At 62.5% G+C, this 23,116-nt stretch overlaps 3 protein-coding genes across 4 annotated transcripts; 1 reads left to right on the forward strand and 2 right to left on the reverse strand.

Moving 5' to 3' along the window:
• The first annotated feature begins 922 nt into the window (after positions 1-922).
• On the forward strand, positions 923-8,006 carry HAP1 (huntingtin associated protein 1). Of its 2 annotated transcripts, XM_054000443.1 has the most exons (15): positions 923-1,030; positions 2,861-2,937; positions 3,024-3,140; positions 3,244-3,344; positions 3,576-3,684; positions 3,820-3,898; positions 4,009-4,139; positions 4,215-4,289; positions 4,375-4,512; positions 4,589-4,656; positions 4,734-4,901; positions 5,071-5,384; positions 5,470-5,688; positions 6,126-6,228; positions 6,993-8,006. In XM_054000443.1, exons 1-15 carry the CDS (start codon positions 934-936, stop codon positions 7,372-7,374), a joined length of 2,178 nt encoding a protein of 725 aa, XP_053856418.1. In that variant the 5' UTR covers positions 923-933; the 3' UTR covers positions 7,375-8,006. The 2 variants fall into 2 exon arrangements, with proteins under 2 accessions (XP_053856418.1, XP_053856419.1); XM_054000444.1 differs by lacking the exon at positions 6,126-6,228 and having other exon boundaries at positions 6,993-7,119.
• A 204-nt stretch (positions 8,007-8,210) lies between these two features.
• On the reverse strand, positions 8,211-8,637 carry LOC128819563 (gastrin/cholecystokinin-like peptide). The gene is made up of 2 exons (XM_053999822.1): positions 8,430-8,637; positions 8,211-8,347 (listed from the first exon to the last, which is right to left on the reverse strand). Exons 1-2 carry the CDS (start codon positions 8,626-8,628, stop codon positions 8,223-8,225), a joined length of 324 nt encoding a protein of 107 aa, XP_053855797.1. The 5' UTR covers positions 8,629-8,637; the 3' UTR covers positions 8,211-8,222.
• A 4,910-nt stretch (positions 8,638-13,547) lies between these two features.
• On the reverse strand, positions 13,548-14,673 carry EIF1 (eukaryotic translation initiation factor 1). Its single transcript, XM_054000445.1, has 4 exons — positions 14,551-14,673; positions 14,076-14,239; positions 13,887-13,988; positions 13,548-13,768 (listed from the first exon to the last, which is right to left on the reverse strand). Exons 1-4 carry the CDS (start codon positions 14,579-14,581, stop codon positions 13,724-13,726), a joined length of 342 nt encoding a protein of 113 aa, XP_053856420.1. The 5' UTR covers positions 14,582-14,673; the 3' UTR covers positions 13,548-13,723.
• Between the last annotated feature and the right edge of the window lie 8,443 nt (positions 14,674-23,116).

The following is a 23,116-nucleotide window of genomic DNA, read 5'->3' on the forward strand; positions in this document are numbered from 1 at the left end:
GAGCAGGTTGGCATCACCAGCATCACACCCACGTGGCCTGTGCTACGTGCCTGCCAGCTCCTCCATAATTCAGCACACCATGATTTATTCAGTTTTCCTGCTTCTGTGCTGCTTCTGCACCAGGGTGGTTGTGGGGACAAGAGGGTGCCAGCCAGGGAGTGTGGGGCATCCTGAGTGGGGCTGGGGTGGTGAATGGAGAGGTTGGAGTGGGATGGAAAGGCCCTGATCAGGGACCTGGCAGGTCCCAGCACTGCAATGGGCGCTGCAGGGGCAGGGTTTGTGATGTGGATGATGACAGGGGGTCCAGCCCTGGGGTGGCAGAGCAGGGCTGGCCAGAAAAATGTACTCTGACCCATATGGGGACCCCAGTCCTGCACGGTCATAGCTTTGTGTGAAGGGCCCAAAATCTCTCCCTGTCCTTCCCAAGGGGCAAAAGCTCCTGTCTATGCGTGACCCAAGCGTCAACACTGCCGAGCTGCTGCTCAGGGACCCCCAGTGTCCCTCAGCAGTCATCACCACCCGTGGGTGTGTGATGTGCCCGGGCTTCCCGGGCTATGAGCTGGGACAAGAGGTGGGACACCTGCACCAGCCCCCAGGGCTGGGCAGGGTTTTCCTGGTGGGTTCCCCAACAAGGAGCCCAGTCCTAGGGTGCCTGATGGGGATCGTGTCCCTGGGGTGGCCCGGGAAAACGGGGGGAATGGGCACCCCCGACCCCCGCATCGCCCCCGTTCTGCTCCCGTCCGGCCCCGCCCCCGTCCCGGTCCTGGCCCTGGCCCCGCCGCCGGGGGATGCGCCGGGCAGGTGCGCGGGGACCGGGCGATCCTATAAATAGGGGCGGGAGCGGCCGCAGCGGCTCCGCTCAGCGTGGCGGGGCTGGGCTGGGCACGGCTGGGTGGGCACAGCGGGCTGGGCGGCTGCGGTGGGCTCGGCGCGATGGAGATCTGGAGCAGCCCCGCCGCCTACGATGAGTTGAACGGGAACGCGGAGCGCGGCGGCGGCGCGGACCCCATCGCCCGGGAGCTGGAGGAAGGTGAGGGCGGCGCGGGTGGTCCCGCCCCGGGGATGGGGATGGGGATGCGGCTGCAGCAGAGCTGGGCTCCCCACGGGGTCGGTCTGGAGCGGCGGGGGCCGGGGTCTCCCCGGGGCCGGGGCTGGTCCGGAGCGGTCACGGCCGGGGTCTTCCCTCGAGAGGCGCCGTCTGCTCCCCACCTGTGCGTTCCCTCAACCCCGGTCTCCCTCGCCGCCCTCTGGCCCGGGGTTGCCGCCGCCCGGTCCCTTGGGGACCCCCTGGCTCACCCCGACCCTAAGGAGACCTGTCCCCACGCCGGGAGTGGCGGGGAGAGGGGCCCTGGCAGGTCTGCGTGTGCCCGTGGGGAAGGGCGTCCCTCCTGCCGTGGGAATGGGGTCCTCCCTGCCGCACCCCCCCGGATCGGGCCCGTGGATGGATGTTTACATGTTCGCCAGCGCTGCAGCCCCCGTCTCCCAGGGCCAGCCGCTCGCTCCAACCGTAACGATGCTCATGCTCTAATTATTTCCAATTAATGGCTCAGAGGCCTGACGAGGTGCAGTTGGGGACCCCCGCGGGGAGCGGGTCCTGTCGGGGTGCAGAGAGGGGGGTGAGGCTGGGGCTGGGGCTGGCCCTTCTCCCCATGGCCGCGTTCGGGGTACGTGCCCTCTGGGGCGTGGGGCAGCGCCCGGGCACTGAGGACTGGACGGGAGCGGGGTGGCGAGTGGGGGCATTGCCATGACAACACGCTCACCATTACACAACCCCAGCTGGGGAGGCCTAATGGGATTTGCGTGGCTGAGCTTCCCCGTTAACCCACTTCCTCTGCACGACTGCGGGGTGGCTGTGACTGGGGACGCGGGTGGGGGCCCTGAGCGCAGCCAGCGCTGCTCTGCCAGGGGAAACTGAGGCACACACCCTCGGGGCAGCAGAGCACCAGAAAGGGCATGGGGAGTGCTGTGTGCTGTGGGCAGGGTACAGGCAGGTCCCGGGCTGTAAGCAGGGTCTGGGGCGCGGGCAGGGCTCGGGGCTTTGCGCCTGCTCCCGGCTCCCTCCGGCCGCACGGCTCCAGCGCCGCCGTCTGGGTGCGTGCCCGGCGCTGCCTGGCAGCGCCTGCGGCCGCAGTTGGCAGGATCCGCACCGGGGGGACCGACGTCTCCATGCTTGCACCTCCTCTCCCTGCCAGGGACCCAGGGAGCGGCGGGGGGAGGCAGAGCTGTCGCTGGGGCCCGGCCTGACGCGGTGGCGCTGCCGTGGGGGGCAGCTGCCCGTTCCCGCGGCGTCCCGTCCGCAGCTGCCCCTGTGGGCTGTGGTGTGCAGCTGCAGGGGCGTCGGGTGGGCTGCAGCATCCCCTCCCCCAGAGAGAAATTAGGGCAGGGGGAATCTGGGGGAGGGGGGCTGGGGACAGATTGGAGGGGACGCCGCCTGTGAGCCCGGCTCGGCACGGTGCCACCCACAGCTATTTATACTGGAGCTCCAGCCTGCTTTCTGCTGGAGATGTCACCTCCGATCCCGTCTCCACTGCTGCCCTTCCCTGTTCCCCCTTTCTGTCTGCGAGTCCTGCAGTGGGGCTGGCGCTGTCCCTGTGCTGAGGTCTTGGGGTCAGCAAGGGGGCCCAGCATTTTTCTTGCCACCCCAAGGTGCGGGCAGGGTTGGGGGTGAGGTGTGAGCCCCCATTTCCCATGGTGCTGTCCCAGCTGTGGGGATCTCTGCCTGGCACTGCGTGAGGTGCCACCCAGCAGACAAAAGGTCCTTTTTAGAGAACAGCCTGGGGCAGCCTTGGGGGGACAGTGCTGAGCCCCTGGGTCCGTGCTCCCACAGTGTGGGGGTTCACCTTCTGGCCCTCTCCCCCAGTCCTGTGTGCTGAGCGGGTGGTCAGGATCACGAAGACCTACCACGATATTGACGCCGTCACCAACCTGCTGGATGAGGTATGTTGGAGATCCCACCTGTGTGAGGGCTGGTGGGACCCTGGGGAAGGGATGAGTCCCAGCTGAGGCAGACCTGCCCCTTGCAGAAAGAGCGGGACCTGGAGTTAGCAGCACGCATTGGGCAGTCCCTGTTGAAGCAGAACCGGAGCCTGACTGAGCGCAATGAGCTCCTGGAGGAGCAGCTGGAATTGGCCAAAGAGGAGGTAACGGCTCCTGGGCACAGGTCTGGGCCTTGGCCCCCTGTGTGCCCCCCTGGGGGCAGCTGTGGTCCCCTCGGCCGTGTCCTGAAGCGCTTTGTCTCTCCAGATTGCGCAGCTGCGCCATGAGGTCTCCATGCGGGATGACCTTCTCCACTTCTACACCACCACGACGGAGGAGAGCGAGCCCACCACCACCACCTCCACACCGTGAGTGGGGGTCCCTGTCCTGCCACTCACCTGGGGCAGAACTGCTCCTGTGGGTTGGGCAGGAGCCATCCCTAGGGTAGCACTGGCCACATCCCCTCCCTCCCTTGGTGGCCGTGGGTCCAACCCCACAGAGCTTGGTCCCTGCAGACGCCTGGGAGCTGGGGGAGCGGGCAGGGGTCTGAGTGGGCAGCCCTGCACTGCGGGTGCTCAGGCCATCCCTGCTGTCCCCAGGCTGCGCAGGCACGAGTCCTCGCTGTCCTTGCAGCAGTACTTCCAGTACGACACCTTGCAGCAGAAACTCAAGTGCCTGGAGGAGGAGAACCAGAAGCTCCGTATGGAGGTGAGCAGAGCCAGCCGGCAGATGCCCCTCGCTGCCCACCTGTGCCCTGCTCTCTATGGGGGGACCCGAGCTGCCCCTTCGGGGAGACAGGAGGTCCTGCCTGTCACACTCAGCCCCTCCAACCCTCTCCCCCAGGCCACCAACATCGCCACTGAGACCTGTCAGTACGAGGACCAGGAGCAGCAGCTGATGATCGACTGCGTGGAGCAGTTTTGTACGTAGGGCTCGGGGGTCTGCAGGCACTGCCCAGCGGGCACTGCCCAGCTGCGTGGGCTGGGGCCGGGGACCGTGCCCCGGCGGTGACGGACTCCGGCCCTCCCGCAGCCGAAGCGAGCCAGCAGGTCGTTCACCTGTCGGAGGAGCTGGCGCACAGGGCGGAGGACGCGGCGCGGCAGCAGGAGGAGATCACCCAGCTCCTGGCGCAGGTGGCGGACCTGCAGCAGAAGTGTCGCACGGTGAGGGTCCCCTGCCCGTGCCGGGGGGAGGGGGGTGCGGGCACAGCGCCCTGACCCGGCCGCTGCTGCCCGCAGTACGGCTCCGAGGTGGAGGAGCTCCAGCAGCACCTGAGCGCGGCCAAGGAGGTGCAGCAGCAGCTCCGGATGGAGGTGAGCCCGGGGGAAGCCGTGGGAGCCCGGCCTGGTGGGGGTCCTGCCCCGGGGCCATGCTCCAGCTGTGCCCGCGTCCTCGCAGCTGCGGGATCTGCAGGAGAAGTACGCGGAGTGCGGCGGGATGCTGCAGGAGGCCCGGGAGGAGGTGAAGAGCCTGCGGAGCCGCAGCCTGCCCAACAGCACCGTCAGCCGCTACAGCGCGGCCAGTCTCCTGCCCGTGGTGAGCGCGGGGGCCGGGCGGCGGGGGGGGTCCCCGCTGTCCCCCCAGTACTGACACCGCGAACCCCGGTCCCCAGGACTCGCTGGCGGCTGAGATCAAGGGGATGATGAGGAAGAGGACAGACAGCTCCTCCTCAGACTACAAGTGAGTGCTGTCACCGGTGGCTCGTGCTGTGCCGTGGGACAGGGCTCCGGCTCAGCCTGAGCTCTTCCTGCCCACAGGAGCTACCAGCGCGTCTTTGAGACGGTGAAGGCCGTGAACCAGGCAGCCAAAGCCAAGTCCTGCTCTGAGTCTCCCCACCATGTTCCAGGCTCCAAGCAGTTGTCCACTGCCCACTCTGGGGGGGCCAGCACCCCCCACACCGACTGCTCCGGCTCGGAGGGTGCCCAGTGAGTGCTGGGGTGGGGGGGCAACGGAGCCAGGTGGGGGGGAAGGGGGCCGGGTGGGACGGCGGCGGCTCCTGCACAGGAGCTGGGGTGCAGGGAGGGTCTGGCTGGGGCTCAGCACAGCCGGAGGTGCAGGGTAGCACTGCAGCCCTAAGGCCGTGCCCGCCAGCAGGGCCGAAGGGGCCAGCGAGGAGTCCCGGGCAGCCCCGGGCCGGCGGGACCTGGAGGCGGCGGTGCAGCGGCTGTCGGCGCGGCAGCAGAGCCACGTCTCCGAGGAGCGCTCCTTCTTCGAGGCCGAGCGGGAACGCAAGCTCTGGCGGCTGAGAGATGGGGCGAGCTCCAGTGGCTTCCTCACCCCCGAGGGCAGCGTCGTTTCCACTGGGACCAACTACTCGGGGGGCTCGGAGCTCACCGCTGGCTCCAGCTTCTCCCTGGGCTCCCTCACCTACTTACCCGACAAACTGCAGATCGTGAAGCCACTGGAAGGTGAGGGGCAGAGGGGGTGCAGAGCTGCAGGTGCTCTGAGGGTCCAACACCCCCGCCTGAGTTCCCCCCGGCCGTGTCCCCCCAGGCTCTGTGACACTCCACCACTGGCAGCAGCTGGCACAGCCCAACCTGGGTGGCATCCTGGTGCCCCGTCCCGGGGTGCTCACCAAAGACTTCAGACAGCTGGACATCGACCTGGAGGAGGTCTACAGCCTCAATGACCTGGAGGAGGATGATGTGGACGCCAGCTCCTTCCAGCTGCTCCCTACCTCAACACCCGCCAAAGCCAAGGAGCACCCCAGGGGTGAGCGGGGGGTGAGGGACAGAGGGGACACAGCCCCCGGGGTGCCCCTGCCCTTCTGTCTCGGCTGGCCCTCGCCTCCCCCCGTGCTCTCCCCTCTTGCAGCAGCCTGTCCCTGCCACCCGGCTGTCCCCACGGGGATGCTCCACCTGCAGCAGTGCAAGGGCCATTCTCGGGCAGCTGCCCCGGCGGGAGGAGCCCTCGCCATCGCCCTGGCGAGCCCCTGCTGCCCCCCGGCTGCCTGGAAGGGGCCGGTCTGGGACGAACGGCATCTCCTGGTCCCAGCTGTGCTGGCTGCCCCCTCTGAGCAGGCACCAGACGCAGTTGCTGCTGGAGCTGTGCCCCGTGCAAGGAGCTTCCAGCCCAGCTTTGGCCGTCCCGCCTGCCCTCTGCCGTGCCCTCCACCTGTGTCCTGACCCCTTGTCTCCTGTCCCTTCCAGTGTTCCTCTCTGTTAACAACCTCCCCCAGACCCCGTCTACCTTCACCATCACCACCTGCCACATCCTCCACCCCACCACTGCGATCACCACGGTGACACCCAGGTAAGGCGCGTGGCCCCCGCCGCCTGCGCTGCCTGCACCAGCCCCGGCCCCGCCGTGCCCCCCGAGCTCTCTCCTCCTCCCGCCATGCCTGGCTCCCTGCAGCTCGAGAAAGGGGCAGGCCGGGGGGCACCTGCAGGCCCCGATGCTCTGAGAGGTGCCAGCACTAGAAATATCCCCAAATCTGGCTGCTGGGGTGTCTTTGTGCCCGGGGCTGGCACCCCGAGGGCGACTGGGACCAGCCCCCCTCTTCTGCACTGCAGCACCCCGATGGATGGAGAGCCTTCCTCGGGTGGGCTCGCCCAGGGGAGCAGCACCCCGGGCACGGAGCAGCGAGTGCTCCTGGCACTCTGGGGAACCGACACAGCTTTCCTCCCTCCACACTTGGGCAGCAGCCAGGAACTTTTCGCAGCCGGCTGCTGGGCTGTCCCTTCATTAATGAGCACCGGTGATTAGCCCTAATGAGCCCCCCTAAGGCTCGTTGGGGGTTGGTGTGAGCTGGAGTTCACTGTTAGACAAAACCCTGGTGTCTGGAAATTGCTTGTGGAGCAGTGACTGTGTCCCAGTCTCTCCTGGCTGCTGAGGAGCAGCCCCCAGCACTCCTCTGTGAGCTTTGGGGCGCAGCACGGGGGTCTCCTGCAGCCCAAGGCTCTTTAGGTGAAGAAGGGGGTCCTGCTCTGCCTGCAGCCCTGCCTGGCCCCTTCAGCAGCATCCCCCAGGACAGGGCCCCCAGCTGATCCCCACTTCTGCTCTCTCTTCCCCTCCAGTCTGTATCATGCCGTCGTGCCTTCTTGTGGGCCCTTTGAGGGGCTGAGCCTCAGCAGCCCCTCACCAGAACAGACTCCCCCCACACTGGCGCTTGGCCCTGGACCCCCGAGCACCCCCCTGGGACTCTTCAGGCTCTTGCTGGGGCGAGATTCCCACTTGGCACCAGGGACTGGATCACGGTGGGCCCCCTCACTCCACCCTCAGCATTCTGAGCCACAGCCCTCCCCTGTGTCCAGGGGTCAGGATGGACCCAGGAGCAGCACCTTCAGCTGGAACCTGGTGGAGAAGCTGCAGTGCCTGGGGCTGGACAAGGTGGTGGCCAGAGGGGAGACGTCCTGTGCCCGGCCAGGGCCCAGAGGGGCCTGGGGCACCCAGAAGTGACACTGCTGCAGAGCCCCCAGGCTCAGGGTGAGACTTGTCCTCTTCCTCATCCATCCATGGGGAAATGGAGACAGGACAAGCTTCAGTCTCAGCTCCTGGTGCTGCCCCGGCTCCATCAGCGCTCCTGGCACCAGCATGGGGGGCTTTGCCCTGGCTGCAAGGACAGAACCCAGCACTGCTCCCCATGTATGGGGGGTACAGGGGGTGCTGGCTGACCCTGTCCCTGCTGGGGCAGTATGGACCCTTCACAGGAGCCAGTTTCTGGCAATAAAAACTGTTCCTGCTTCTGCTGAGCCTGTCTGCGGAGCGAGGGGCAGCTTGGCCCATTTGGGGCTGTCCAGATGCTGCAGCGAAGGGCGACGCCCAGTCTGAGCTCGGGTGTGTCCTGGGGCAGGTTGCTGGGGCCAGGGGGAGACCCCTGCACCCTGGGCTGAACCCCTGGCCCGCACCTGGACCGGACTGGCTTTTAAAGGGAACGGTGATTTAGCTCTTTCCTGCTCACTGAATAGCAATAGTAGCAGCACCCACAGCTTGGGATGTTTCTGGGGGTGCATCTGTTGCTCCCCCCAGCTGTGTCCCTCCCTCCAAGCTGTGCCCCATGCCCTGGCAAATAAATGTGAATTCACAGAGCAGCTGCTGCGTGCTGTGTCTGCTGCCACGTTCTCTGTGTGCTGCCGTGCGCAGTTCGGTCTCTGCCCTGTGCATCCCTCCGGGGCTGGGGGCAAATCCCCTCTGCCCGTCCTCCCAGGCTCTCCCCAGCACAGCCAGGCCGTAGTGCCAGAGTTTTATTGAGGGAAGGGCTCTCACTGAGTGTGGCAGTGCTCTGCCTGGCCAGTCCAGCCCAGCAGCTACGCAGCACCGGCCTCGTCCTCAGCACTGCGGCGGCCGAAGTCCATCCAGTCGGGGTAGTAGCGGTCGTGCAAAGCCTCCATCCCCTCATCCTCGTGCACAAAGGCCTTGTGCTTGTTCAGCTCTGCCAGGGCAAAGGCAGCAGTTAGAGCTGGCATGGGGGGCAGGCTGTGCCCCGAGGGCTGCCCACCCTGAGCTCCCAGTACCTGTGAGGACGTGGGGCAGGAACTGGGACAAGAGGTGCTGCTGCTCCTGGGACAGGTACTCGGGCCAGTCCCGCCGGGCCAGGCTGGGGGGGTGCTGGTGGGGGTCCCCCCTGGCAGCTGGTGCCTCTGCTGCTGGCCGGCTCAGGCAGGCGGCCACGGCGAGGGCGAGGACGAGCCCGAGGCACAGCATCACCTTCATGGCTGCGGAGAGACCGAACGGGGTGGGGGAGTCCCCGAACTGGGACATGCTCAGCCTGTGGTGAGGGTGGCCTGGGCACTCAGCCCCAGCCCATGGACAGTCCACAGTCTCCTCTGGCCTTCCCTTTGTGCCCCCAAGTCCCCTCCATCTCTTTTCAGAGTCAAGGCAGGACCCATAAGGATCAAGTCCCACTCCTGGCTCCTTGCAAGGATGCTGAAAACTACAGCACATTGCTAAGAGCATCACCCAGCTCCTCCTTGAACTCAAACAGCTGGGGAGCTGGGTGCTCCTCCCCAGGGCATGGCCAGGCCCCAGACCCCCTCTGTTCCTCTTAGTGGGTCTCTGAGTTGTTTTGTCCCTCCCATCTGCTCCTCAGGCTTTCTCCATCCCTCTCTCCCAGCTGGTCCCCAAGTCACCTGCAGACAGTGCCAGAGCCCCGTGAGACTCACCTGTGGGTTCTGAGGCTCACAGGGTGTCCTGGTGGGTGTCCTGGTGGGTCTCAGGGGGTGTCTCTCTCCAAGATCACCCCAGCTCAGTCCTGCTTTTAAAGGCCCTGCTGGGGCTGCCACACCCCAGGGTGGCTCCACACACATCCACCCACCCCCGGGGGGGCCCGCGGGCATCTGTGTGTGCTCACAGCCACACAGACACACAGACACACACACAGACACACAGACACACACAGAGACACACAGCCAGACACACAGCCACACAGACACACAGACACACACACAGCCACACAGACACACAGGCACACAGACAGACAGACACACAGACACACAGACACACAGACACACAGACACACAGGCACACAGACACACAGGCACACAGACACACAGACACACAGGCACACAGACACACAGACACACAGACACACAGACACACAGGCACACAGGCACACAGACACACAGACACACAGGCACACAGACACACAGACACACAGACACACAGACACACACACAGACACACAGACACACAGACACACAGGCACACAGACACACAGGCACACAGACAGACAGACACACAGACACACAGACACACAGACACACACAGAGACACAGAGACACACAGACACACAGACACACAGACACACAGACACACAGACACACAGACACACACGCAGACACACAGACACACACAGAGACACACAGCCAGACACACAGCCACACAGCCACACAGCCACACAGACACACAGACAGACACACAAACACACAGACACACAGACACACAGACACACAGACACACAGACACACAGCCACACAGCCACACAGGCACACACACAGACACACAGACACACAGACACACAGACACACAGACACACAGGCACACAGGCACACAGACACACAGGCACACAGGCACACAGACACACAGACACACAGACACACAGGGCACTGTGCCTCGGCTGCACATTTGTGCACAACAGTAGAGCTCTGTGTGCAGCTGAACATGCTCATGCATTATTATGATATAATTATAATTATTATAATTATTATAATTAATAAATTATCATAATAATTAGCATTAGAATAATTATTATATAATTATTACATAATAGCAATTATACAGTATAATAAAGTATAGCACACTGCAATGGTGTATATATATATTTATATAAATACAGTATAAAATATAAGATTTTGTACAGTATAAAAAATATACATATATACATACATACATACATACATACATACATATATATAAAAATGTGTTCATTTCTAATAGATAGCATAGGTGATGCATCCATGTAAATACACTCAGGTATCCATACGTACACATGGGCGCAGACTCACAGCCATAGGCATGGACACACGTGTGCACATGTGTGTGTTTGCATGGATGATGACTACATGAGGTAATTAATTGCACATCATGGAGTGATGGAGGGTGTGTGCAGTGGGATGGATGCATAAGGAATACCGTGACATATCTCCATATATGTATCCCCACATACATGCACTTATATATTTATCTATGTATGTACAGAAACACATATATATGTATAAATAGATATTAATACTTACATAAATATACATATATACACACATATGTTTATAGGTATGTCTATATATGTGTATATACATGTATATACATGCATACATAAATTTATACATACATATACATATACATACATGTATACGTATACATATATGTATATGTATGTGTATATGTGTGTATATATGTATATGTATGTATGTATACAGACACACATGTTGGACTCCATGACTTTTGGAGGTCTTCCCTAACTGAAATGATTCTGGGATTATGAATATATATGTATATTTGTACACATATATCTAAATGTGTACACATTTATACATACATGCACATGCATACATATCTACATTTATAAATAGCAACATATGTGCATGCATCTGTATAAACACACACATGTATATATGTGCGCACAGGATGATGTGTGTGTACACACGTGTATTCTCACACGTGTGTGTGTCTGTACACACACCCACACCCACACACACACACACAGGTGTCCCCCCACCCTGACACCCAGGTGTGTGCAGGTTTATTGCGTGTGCCGTGCCAGGGCTCTCACGGGCTCCGTGCCCCTGGGGCTGGGGGCTGTGCAGACATGGGGGCTGTGTCTGTGAGTGCGTGTGAGGCCCCTGACCAGGACACAGGCCCCAGAGCCGCCCATTCTGCAGCTCTGGATCTCTCCTGCACCTCGAGAAGCTCTGGGCTGCTGTGGCAGGAGAGGGCCCCACTCACTCTCAGAGCCCCCTGAAGATCCTTGTCTGCTGCCACCCACGCCCCCACTGGATATTGATGGCTCCTGCTGCCTGTATTGACCCCCCATCAGTGTATTTGTAGAGACCATTTGTCTCCCTCCCTCAATAAACCCTGTGAGAGCCATCCTGGGCTGGGGCCCGTCACTGTCCCACGTCCCGGTGTCCCTAATGAGCCGTGTCACTGCTCCTCAAACACCCCCAAAACAAATGGGCTTTGGATGGCCGGGAGGCAGCGGCGCCCAGCACCCCGCGGCCATCGATCGCTCGCTCCACCGAGCACGTTGCACAAGGAACAAACAAATTGTTTTCCAATTTCTGGCTTTTAATGGCTCAATCTGGACCAAATGAGCCGGCAGGGTGACGGGGACACGGCGACCGCTCCCTCCAGGGCCACGGGCTCGGCATCACCCTGACGCAGGTTTGTTACCAGGCCTGCGGGCGTTCAGGCTGGACCCTTCTCCGAGGCTGAGCTGGAGGATGGACCGAGCTCCCCTCTCCCCTGCCTGGCTGGGGGTAGCTGTCCTGGCAGTGGCCAAATCTGTCGGCAGCCTGGCAAGTCCACCAGGGAGGAATCCGGGCTGGACGTGCTCGGACACACGAGGGGCACGGGAATTCTTGGTGCAGCAGAGCAGAGACTGGGCTGTGTCAGGTTGTGGGCACAAACGCACACCCTGGAGTGAATGCTGGCCTTGGCGCTGCCAGCACCTGCTCTTGAGGGCAGGGCTGGCCAGGTGTCTGCCAGCACCTGCTCCCCGAGGGACAGGCAGGGCTGGAGGTTACTCCAAGGCATGGGCAGGGCTGGAGGTCACTCTGAGGTACAGGCAGGGCAGGTCACCTCAAGGGATGGGCAGGAATGGAGGTCACCCTCTGTGCACTCACAGCTGTTTTGCATAATTGCAGCAATTTGGTTTCCAAGAGCAAAGTCTGCCAGGAAAGCGGCAGTGAACTCAGTGCTCGTGAGCAGCACATGGGAGATGGGGGTCGTTGTGGCTGTGGGTGAAGAGCCAGGACCTGCTCTGGGGGGCTGCCAGGAGCAGGTGAGCAGGGTGGGAGCAGCATCCCAGGACACCCCCGGCCTCCCTGCTGCAGGACAGATGGGCTGGGGGCAGTGGGAGAGAAACCCAGGACTCCCCGTGCACTCTGAGGCATTTCAGGGCACCTCCGAATGCTCTTGTGCCAGCGGCACCTGCCAGCCCCCAGAACCGCTGCTGCCCTCAGCCAGTGCATTCTACTGAGGTGTCATTCCTGCTTGTTGAGCTTGAGCTCAGAAAATAAAGAGAGCACTCAGCCCCTGACCTGTGGCAGAGCCTGACCCGGGTGGCAGCACCTCCTCCTCCTCCCCAGAGCAATTTCTGGGAAGCAGAAGTGCTGACCCTGCCCACGGGACTGACAGAGCACAACGAGCACAGGAGCCGGGCAGGGAATGACTCAGCAGCCACCCCCTCCTCTCCTCGGCCCTCCCTCAGCTCCCAGCAGGAGCAGCAGACACAGCACCAAGGGAACTTCCTCCTCCTGCAGAGGGCCAGAGTGGGGGGCAACCCCCAGGGCAGGGAATCCCACCAGGCCCCTGAGCACCGAGGCTGCGCCACTGCTGGCAAGAGGAGAAGGTGCTCTGGGAGCAACAGAACCCACCACGCACGGGCTTTTGAACACCGGTTTTATTTCAGTAACTTTAAACACATTACAATAAAAGATTAGAAATCACTCCAAAGCCATGGTACTGCACAGGGTGCGAGGCAGCAGCCACAAGGCTCTGCAGCTCCAGCTCCAGGGATGCTCCTTACGTTAGTCCAACACCCAGCCCTTGTCGTGAGTTTTACCCATGGGACAGCTCCTCCTCGTACCTGGTACCTCAGGGCTCGCAGGTAGCGGCACCTGAGCTGCAGCCATCGTGCCACCAGGTCACTCTTCTGGCACTCCTTCCAAGCCAGGCTTGCCCAGATCCCTCTGCCTCCGGGAGCCAGCAGTGCCCAGAGGGACGGCGCCGTGTCCTGGTGCCACCGGGCAGGACACGGCTCCCCTCTGGCAGGACGGAAGCACAGCTGGACTGAGGAGCCATCGGGACAGGCCGAGTCCCTGCGCTTAGCTGGGAACAGCTGGAACTTTTGGCTTCAGGCTGGACGGTGCCGGCGCCCGCGCTACCCCTGGGAAATGAGGGACAGCCAGACGAGATAGCATGGGCTCGTGTCAGTTTATTACATCACCAATTACAACAGTCCAGACTCAACGGTGGACCCGAGATCGTTACATTACACAAACCGGCTGGTTTTAAACTTATGACAAGGGACAGGTGGGAATTTCATGGTAAGGATATCTTCTTGCATAAAGCTCCAGTGGACCACAGGCACTTAAAACCCGTGGACTTTCAGCTGGTCGTCCTTAGCCAGTCCAATCTGCAAGACAGAAAACGCATTGACAGCACGGGGCGACGCCTCTGCACATCCCACGCCCAGGGACCCATGTGCATTTAACGAACTCGTGCTGATTTCAGCGAGGCTGAAGCTGTCCTACCTCCACAAGGAACTGGCAGATGTTCTTGCGCTGGTCACCCTGCAACTGAATCACTTCTCCATACTCGGGGTGCTCAATTACAGTACCATTGCAGGCAAATTTCTGCAGCAAGGACACAAAAGCTTCCTTAGCACCATGAACATCCCTGCCGGGCGTGGCTGCTGCCCCCCCCCACCCCCCGAGCCCCACCTTCTTGAAGGCCTTCACCAGTTTCTTTTTATCGTAGTCATCCGCGATGCCCTGGACTGTGGTGAGGGTCTTCCTGCCGTTGCGCTGCTGGATCCTTATATGGATGTAGTCCTCAGTGCCGGCCGGGAGCAGGTCATCACCCTTACTTGCATCCGCAAAGGGGTCTGTGGGGAGCGCCGTCAGGCCCCGCCCCGCCGCCGCCCCATTGGCCGCCCCGCCCGCCCATCACGCGCGGAGCACCCGCCATTGGTCCCCGCGCCCGCCCGTCACGCCCCGGCCCCGCCCCCCGCCCGTCACGCGGAGCTCCCGCCCCCGCCCCCACCCCATTGGCCGCCGCACCCGCCCGTCAGGCTCGGGCCCCGCCCCCGCCCCCCCGCGGCTGACGCAACCGGGCCCGGAATAGCAACTGCGCCACGGGGCGGGGCCGGGGCGGGGCCCGCGCGCTCCCCCGGCCCCGCCGCACAAAGGGCCTCACCGAAGGGCTGGAGGTTCTGGATAGCGGACATACGATACGCTTCCCTTCCCTCGGCGGAGGCGGCGGCGGCGGCGGCGGGGGCGGCTGTGGCGGCGGGAGCGGCTCTGGGCGGAGGATGCTCTCGCGGCGGCGGCTCGAGGCGCTGTCAGGGGGGCGGGACTGTCGCCGACGGCTTATATATCGCCCCTCCGTGACGCCATCGCGCACGGCGAACGAGGGCGGTGATTGGCCGCCGCGCGGGGGCGTCAGGACGTACGGGGCGAACGCGGCCGCGCCCCGGCTGGCGGGGGGAGCGGGGCGCATGCGCAAGAGCAGGGCCCGGCAGCGCGCGGGGCGGCGCGTGCGCAGTGCGGGGCCGGGGCCGGGACCCCCGGGACCCCCGATCCCCCTCAGGGTCGCCTCCGCTGCCCCCGAGACCCCCGGGGGCCCCAAAATCCTCCCGTGACCCTCCAAATCCTCCTGAGGCACCCACCCTCCTCCCCGAGACCCACAAAACACCCCCATGAACCACAGAACACTCCCCGCGACCGCTCCAACACCTCCAGATCCCCTTGGGACTCCCCTCCAAAGAACACGGTACGCCCCGAAACCCTCACGGCGGTCCCAAATCCCCTCCAGCCCTCGCAAATTTTCTTGGGGCCCTCCAGCTCTCCGTGAAACACCCCTTGTTGTGCCCCCCAGAACCTCTCTGGGACCCCCGAACTTCCCTGGGAGTCCCAGAATCCCCCAACCCCTCCTCCACTTCCCTAAAATCTCCTCGGGGCCCTCTAACTCCCTCCAGGATCCCCTTGGGACCCTCAAAAGACTGATCCCCTTTCCTGCTGGCCCCTCACTGGCCACCCACTGTCCAGCCGAGGTGACCATCTCCCTGGCGCGGCTGCAGGAGCCGGGGGCAGTTTGCCCATTCCCAACCCTGCGTCCGTCACATCCATGCAGCACGGCTGCCCAGGGGGCTTCTGTGGCCACTCCAGGTGTTTCACTGGCCACCAACACGTGTGGAGAGGCCCCGGGTGCTGCCCGCCCGGAGCTTCATCTCCCGGTGTCAGGAGCACACCGAGATCCCGCGGCCCAGCCTGGGGTGCCACGGCCGTGCCCGGCCCAGGGTGGCCTCGCTGGGCCTGGCTCAGCCTGGTCACCCCGCTGTGACCGCAGTGCTCCGGGCACGGCGCCGTCCTGGGTCTCCTGGTGCTGGAGGCGCAGCCCGGGAACGCTCGGAGCCGTGGCTGTGCGCTTCTGCCGGGGTTTGTCACCGGCTGTCCCCGCTGGCGCCTGCAGCACACGGGGAGGTGCTGGCAGAGAGGAGGGTGCTGTGCCCGGGCTGCTGGCACGGAGATGCTCACACAGTTCTGGAGCGGGCCTGGGGCTCTGCTGCCAAAGGGAAGCGCTGGAGGTGTCACCAGAATCCGACAGGAAAGGAAGGTTTTGCTCTTTAAACGAGTGAAATCAATCCCCTGGCACTTACTGCTCAGCCTGGCAGGCCTTGGCAAAGCTCAGCCTGTGCGGGGTGAGCTCAGTTCCTTTTGCTGGCCCATCCCACCCTGGCTCCCGGGGGGTCAGCACATCGCAGTCACGGTGCTGGGGAAGGGGCAGTCCCTGTCCTCCTGCAGGGAGAGAGACTCAGGTGTTCTGGGAGTCGGCTCAGGAGGGCCTGAACCAGGGTCAGTGGGAGCTGGTGATCTCAGCTTTAGTCCCGTTCCTCACTCCTAATTTTAGGGCCTGCAGCCTGGCTCGCAGTGTTAGGACTGAGCTGCTAAACACGGCCATTCCATGGCTTTCCCAGTGCTGCCGTGGATAAACCCCCAAACTGGAGGGCGTGTCCCTGCCGTGGCTCAGCCAGCACGGGGGCTGCTGCCACAGGAACATCACATCCCGCTCGGAGACGTGGCACAGGTGCTAAAAATACCCCGAGACTCCAGATACGAGGAGCGGTAAATCTCTGACAATTAACGGGGTCAAAAGGCACGTAGATCCAGCCAGAGCCTGAGCTCTCCTCTGGGAGCGGGTCAGAGCTGCACATGGAGCAGGAACATCACCCCGGGGAGGCCTGGGCCTGCTGGGCTGAGGATCTGTGTCTGGAGCTCCTCACTCCCCTTGGATCCCCTGCAGCCCCAGCTCCCTGTCTAGGTGCTCCTGCCCTGCTTCGGAGCCATCCCTGAGGCACAACGTGGGTTTGACAGGTTATTGGCAGCTGGCTGTGCTGCCATCTGCGGCTCTGGCAGACGCCACATGGGTCGGATGTTGCATCATTCTTGGGGGTTTTTATTTAAGATAAAGGCAAATGATTTCTCTTGCACCGGGCAGAGGGAATTGTTTGCGTTGCTGTATTTGTGTGTCTCTGTGTCTCTGGTGTTTCTGAAGCATCTGTCTCTTCTGTGTGTGACAGATCAGCTGGAGAACTGTCTGAAATTTTCATAAGAATATGAATTTGCTCCATGACCACCATAAACAAGCAGATGGTTCTTCCCTCTCCTCTTTTTCTGATCCGATTTTCCTCCTCTCCCAGAGAAGGAGCCATCTCTAGCTGCCGCACGGTGGAGTAGCCAGACAGGAGAAGCAATTAGAGGTTTGCACTCCGTCTTTCTGCTGGAGGCATTTCCAACTCCTCACTGCAGCCAAAGGGCTGCTCTTCATATTCTACATCAAACACTCGAGCAGAGCCATCAGTACCTTCAGTCTGATGTCAGCTCTGGGCAGACTGGCCCTGCTGCTGAGCCGGGATTCCCCAGAGAGTCGATTTGTCACTGTCACTTCTGATTTGCACAGTCCACACAACACATCCTGAATGTGTCCTCACCACTGGGCCCCCAGAGCCTTTGGTGAAGGCCAGAAGAGGCGAGTGTGTGTCAGACCCCAGAGCTGAACCCATCACTGGTGGGGGCTGAGAGCTCTCAGGGAAGTGTTAACATCCCAGTTTTGCTGTGAGCAGGATTCAGAGCTGGCACCTGCGGTCATGAGTGGCTTCGGCTGGGCCCCGCGGCTGAGCCCCTGCGCCCTCCTCCTCTCTGCCCGTCTTTGCGTGCTCGTCCCGACCTGTCCTGCCGGAGGAGGTGCCGCTCCCGGCTCCCCACGAGGTGGCAATGCCGGTCTCCTGCAGGAGCAGCTCGGCAGGCAGCTCCGAGCTGCTGCCGTCTCCTCGGACCCAGCGCCTGGCAGACAACGCAGTCTGTCCCCCCGGGCTGTGCGGGGCTCCGTGCGCCGCAGCCCCGGTGCCGGGGGCCGTGCCAGGGGAGCCGGCAGAGGCTGTTCAGGGGCAGCTGGAGGAGCACAGGGAGCGCAGAGCCGCCTGTGTCCTGTGACACCCGTGCTGTCACTGCTCGCTGGACGGCATCTGGGGGTGCTCCTGGGGACCACTGTGCTCTTGGCAGCGAGTGGCGCTAGCGGCCCTGCGACAAGGAAACGTCCCGGTGGTGAGGGCAGGGTCTAGCCAGCAGCGGTGCCCCTGCCAGTCCCGGGCATCTCACGGGGAAAAGCTCCCTTGTACCCCGCGTGTGTGCAGGCAGACCCGGAGACCCAGGGTGATTGTGAGAGACTGTGGGGGCCCTGCAGCAGCGGCCCTGGGGCTCTTGGTGGGTGACCAGCCTGTGCTTGCTGCAGGTCTCTCTCCTTGTGGGCTCCTGCAAGGCCATTTCACCTCTCAGGTGCTCTCAGGTGGGGGGTCTTGGTGCCACCCCCAGTCCACCCGGGAAGTGCAGCAGAATGGAAGGAATCATCCTGGCATTCAGCTTTACTGCTTCTCAGCAATGCCCTCCGGGTTGGGACATTCCTAGAAACCAGCTTTTCTCCTCCAACATCCTTCCTGCAGCCTCTGTGTGACTGCAGGACGGGGATTCGGGATGAGCTGGATGTTTGACGGGTATTTGATCCCATTAATCAGTGCGGGCAGCACTGACAGGCGTCAGCCCTGGTGATTAACCTGCTCCTGGAAAGAGCAGCAGGGTGAGCCCGGCTGTCACAGGGCCAGAGGCAGTGCGGGGATTCCCTGATCAAGTCCTACGTTCCCTTTCTTTACACAGCTATTCCTGGCATTCACATCCCAGGTTTGCAGACCCTGGGGTGCTGTTGAACTGGCCGCTGCCCCCCCCCACAGTCGGTGCCTGCGGGATGCTCGCAGTGGTCCCAGCTGCGGGACGCTCGGGACACCACTGGATGTGGTGTGACACACCTTCAGAGGGACAGCAAGGGCCGGCCGTGGGCACATCCTGATTCCTGTCAACCCAGTGACCTGCAGGCACCGACGTGGCCCCGAGTGTGTTACGATCACTGCGTTTAAGGGTATTTATTCACCCTCCCTCGCACTGCTCAGCTCCTGCTTCCCCTGGCAGGGCCCCCACCCTCCCTCTCTCCTGTGACACCGCTGCTCTCCGCGAGGTGCCAGGAGAGCTCCAAGCACAGGCTGAGCCCGCCCGTGCTGCTGGTGCGGGTGAGCAGGAACAGACCTGGGACAGGTGAGCGGGCAGGGACCTGGCTCAGCCCGCGCAGCCGCTCCTGCCGGCTCCTGTGCAGGAGCACGGAGCAGTGCCTCCAGGCCGGTGCTGGGGAATTCTCTCAGCGAGGTTCTCCAGGATCTTGGAGATGCCATGGGTTTTCCCCCACTGCAGCCCCGGCCAGTTCCTGGGTCATTCCCATGGACTCTCTCCTCCACCCATGAGGATTTCCCTGGCCAGGGTCGATGCCCTGTGCAGACATCACTCGGTGCTCACATGCCAGGGAATGTATCAAATAAACATCCACCTTGTGGGGGTCACTGGGTCTGAAAGCCCCAGCCCTCAGCTGGGGCCTTGGCATCAACCTGGAGCAAACCTGACGTGGGAACAGGGATCACGAAGACCAGGAAGGGTGGGAGCAGCTCAGGGCAACGACTCTGCTCTCCATCAGCCACCCTCAGAACCCCTGGGAAGCACTTGCCCCTCCTGAGTGACAGGCAGCAGGTCCAGAGGGTTTTCTGCAGTGGCAGGGCCCAGACCAGGCATTGAGGGCAGCTTGAGCAGCTGGGAGAGATACAGGCACAGCCATGACAGGATTTTCATTCTGACTCCTGATGGATTCAGGAGCTGTCGGCACCAGGCACAGCCAGGGCTGACTCAGAGCCTCGGCATGGGGCTGTGCTGTGAGCACGGACAATCCCTGCACAGCAGCTCTGCCTGTCGGCCCCACACAACCTGTTTGTACATGCCAGACACATCTTGCTTTGCTGTGGTTTGTCACACTTGGGCCATGGCATGCACAACTGCTCCAGTGCCACAGAAAGTGGCAAAGGTACCAGGCTCAGCTCCCACAGCTCCCAAATACTGCAGCAAATCCAGTCAGCCAGCACAGCCAAGGAGCAGACTGGGACACGGGGTTCAGCTGGAGACACAACTCATCTCCCACTGCTGCCCTGCACGGCTCCAGCCCTGCTCCATCCATTCTCAGTGCCCCATTCCTGGAAGTGTTCAAGGCCAGGTTGAATGGGGCTTAGAGCAGCCACATCTAGTGGAAGGCATCCCTGCCCATGGCAGGAGGTGGAACTGGATGAGCTTCCCTTCCAACCAAAACCCCTCTGGGATTCCATGATTCTGTGATCTCTCTCGGCAGGGCAATGCAGCTGTCCTGCCCTGCTGCCCCTGATGAAAGCTTCCCTGCTTTCATCTTTCCCTTCCACTCTGCCTGAGCCAGGCAAGTACTCTCCATTCTGTAGGGAATTCCCTGCACCATGCCAGGGAGAGAATTTGGGCCATGGAGAGACCCTGGGATGAACCTTTGCTGGAATCTTGTGCCAGGCAGGGCCCTTCTGAGCTGGGCTCCTGGCATGTGCCAGCTCCAGCCATCAGCAGCGCCAGCACTGGCAATGTCTTTGGACAGAGCATGGGTGCATCTGGGCCCTTTCCTGCCGTGGTAGGTGCCCAGCAATGGGAACAAGCTGCATGCACTGGGAAGCACAGTGACACACACCTCGTGCTGCCAGTGCTGCCTGGCACAATGGGGATCACAGCAGAGTCCCCTGTCCTGGCACAGCGAGGGCAGAGGGGACAAGCCTTTCTGAGCAGCTCTCCATGTCCAGGGGCTGCGAGGCCCATGAGAGGAGCAGCCCCTGCCCTGCCTGGAGAATCAGTGCCCACTGTGCACTGCCCTGTGCCCCGCAGCTCCAGCCAGGGGAGGAACCAGCCTGGCTGCCAAACAGCTCAGCCGTTTGATTCTGCCCTGGTGGGACAGGGGATGGACACCAGGCTGAATCCAGCTCTTGCTGATCGGGGGGTAAGGGCCAGGAGATTTTTGGGGTAACAGCAGCAGGAATGATGAGCACAGGGCAGAGCTGTCCCCACTCTGCTGACTCGAGCAGAGAGAGGGGCAGGTCAGGCCAAACACCTTGGTCAGCACCTGCCTCACTCCAGCTCGTATTTCACTTACGAGGCAAAACCTGTGCGGGGTGTGAGCACATCCCCACGCAGCTCCAGCCGCAGCCCGGCCCCTTCCCTGCCCCGCGGGCCGGCACACTCATCCTGCCTACACCAACTCCCCGAGGGCCAAACACTGGCCGCGGGCCAGCGCTCCTTCCTGCACGCTGCCAGCCCCAGCCCAGCCCCAGCTGCCCGTCCTGGCATGATGCTGGCACTGCAGGGATTTGCCTCTTACAAAACACTTGGCCATGGCACTCCCTTGCCAGGTCGGGAGTTGGAGCTGGGAGCAGGGGTGGGATGGCCACACTCCGGGGTCCCCGTGGCCCCGTTCCCAAAGCCCAGGCAGGCACTGGCACAGGCTGGCCCGGGAAGGGCACAGGTTGCAGTGGCAGAGGACACTCAAGGGGACATCAGCCCCTAGGGTGCTCAAGGTCCTTCAGAGGCACAGCTCATGTTTGCTGCCATGCTGTGCAGCTGCCCAGCCCCCTGTGCCTGTGCACACTCCTGGGGCTCCCCTGGCACCCTGAAGGTGCAGGAGCAGTGTGTTTATCCCACAGCTGCCTGGTCACCTTATCTCAGTAACCAGCAAGTGCCAGCCTGGCAGGGGGACAGGGAAACCTCAGCAGGCACTGCTTTGGGGCTGCAGCTGTAAAATCACTCGTCAACAGCCCCTGCTTTTGGTTGTGAGATGGCAGGGACCCCTAAGCAAAGGCATTTCCATGGAACAGCACTGCTCAGCTGCCGTGTTCGTGGCCTTCCCGGCAGCCACCGCACTCACCCCCTGGCATGCAGCTTCCTTGGAAAACCAGGTCAAGCCTTTCAGCCTGCTGCAGATTTTGCTGTGCTTGTGCCACAGGCTCAGTCCTGCACTTGCCAGAGACAGAGCCACAGTGATTGAACCGGCGTGGGGCAGGAAGGGCTGGCAGATCAAGTGGATTTTGGGGGCACAGGGAAACCCAGAATTGGGGTGCCAAGGCTAATATTGTCCCTGAACCTCCCAACCCTACAGCAGGTTCTTGCCAGGCTGGGCCAGGTGTTCAAACCCTGTAGGGTTGAGATCAGAAGTGGGCACTGCCTGGCTCCCCAACTGTCCCCCTGCTCCATGGCAGACTCTGGTTGTATTTCTCTTTTTTCCTTCACTCCTGAACCAGGAGCAGGAATAAACTCCCCACCACAGCCTCCCCTGCACAGGGGCCCTTCCTGAGCCTGCCAGCCTGGCTGGAAACAAACACGGCACAGGGAACAGGGGCTGCCCAGCGGCCCCCAGCACGCAGCCCCAGGCCAGGAGACCCCCGGGCCGGGGGTGCTGGGCTGAGCTGCAGGCGTGTCACCGGCGTTGTTTTGGCTGCCGGGGCCGCGTCCCTGCCGCGGCTTGTCCCCACGCCCAGCTCTGGGCTGTGATTAGCGAGGCGGGTCCTGCCCGCGTTCCCATCCCCGCGTCAGCGCCGCCGCCCTCGCGGGCGCTGCCAGGCGGTGCCCGCAGCCAGGTGTGCCCCAGCCAGGTGTGCCCCAGCCAGGTGTGCCGCTCCGCCGCCGCCGTGCCAAATAAGGAAACCACCCGCGCCCTTCTGCTTGCAAAACACTTTGGACTTGGTGCTCTGCTGACGCCGGCTGTTCCCAGCAGCTCCTGGGTGTGCTGGAGGCTGAAATGGCCCCTCTTCCCTTGCTGGGCTGCGGCTGAGAGCCCCGGGACCCTGCAAAGACAATGCTCTGAACCCCCACAGGGCTGGTGTGCCAGTGCCCCGTCAGCAGTGCAAGGGACACGGAGAGGGGACACAGGCAGGGACCCACAGTGTGAATGTGGGGCAGCCCTGGCCATAGGACTCACACCCCGCGCGTGGAGCTCGACTCCCAGGCCCAGGACATGAAGCAGCTGCTGCCTGGCTGGCAGTGCCACGCTGTGCCGTGTGCCACACTGGCCTGGCTGGGGTCACCCGTGTCCCTGGTGCTGCCAATGAGCCACGGCACCAGGCACAGAGCTGCAGAGGTCAGGGCTCACATCCCTGCCACAGCTGCTGCAGCACAGCTGGGCCAGGGCCAGTGGCAGGAGAGCAGTTCCAGCCTCCCAGTGATCCCACAGGGGGGTCACCGGCACAGGGTGGGAAACACAGCGGCGGCTGGAGGAGGAGGCAGGAGGCTCTGGCAAAGCTGGTTCAGGAGCTGCCTGTGTCTCTCCATGTTCATGGGCA

This window comes from Vidua macroura, chromosome 27 (genome assembly GCF_024509145.1).
Source record: "Vidua macroura isolate BioBank_ID:100142 chromosome 27, ASM2450914v1, whole genome shotgun sequence".
NCBI lineage: Eukaryota > Metazoa > Chordata > Aves > Passeriformes > Viduidae > Vidua > Vidua macroura.

Coding starts and splice junctions, on each gene's coding strand:
- HAP1 (XM_054000443.1), top strand. CDS start 934: ATGGAGATCTGGAGCAGCCCCGCCGCCTACGATGAGTTGAACGGGAAC. Junction 2,938..3,023: donor TCACCAACCTGCTGGATGAG/GTATGTTGGAGA, acceptor TGCCCCTTGCAG/AAAGAGCGGGACCTGGAGTT. Junction 5,689..6,125: donor AGCCAAGGAGCACCCCAGGG/GTGAGCGGGGGG, acceptor TGTCCCTTCCAG/TGTTCCTCTCTGTTAACAAC.
- LOC128819563 (XM_053999822.1), bottom strand. CDS start 8,628: ATGAAGGTGATGCTGTGCCTCGGGCTCGTCCTCGCCCTCGCCGTGGCC. Junction 8,348..8,429: donor CCTGCCCCACGTCCTCACAG/GTACTGGGAGCT, acceptor TTGCCCTGGCAG/AGCTGAACAAGCACAAGGCC.
- EIF1 (XM_054000445.1), bottom strand. CDS start 14,581: ATGTCCGCTATCCAGAACCTCCAGCCCTTCG. Junction 14,240..14,550: donor CCAGAACCTCCAGCCCTTCG/GTGAGGCCCTTT, acceptor CGCTCCCCACAG/ACCCCTTTGCGGATGCAAGT. Junction 13,989..14,075: donor TGGTGAAGGCCTTCAAGAAG/GTGGGGCTCGGG, acceptor TCCTTGCTGCAG/AAATTTGCCTGCAATGGTAC.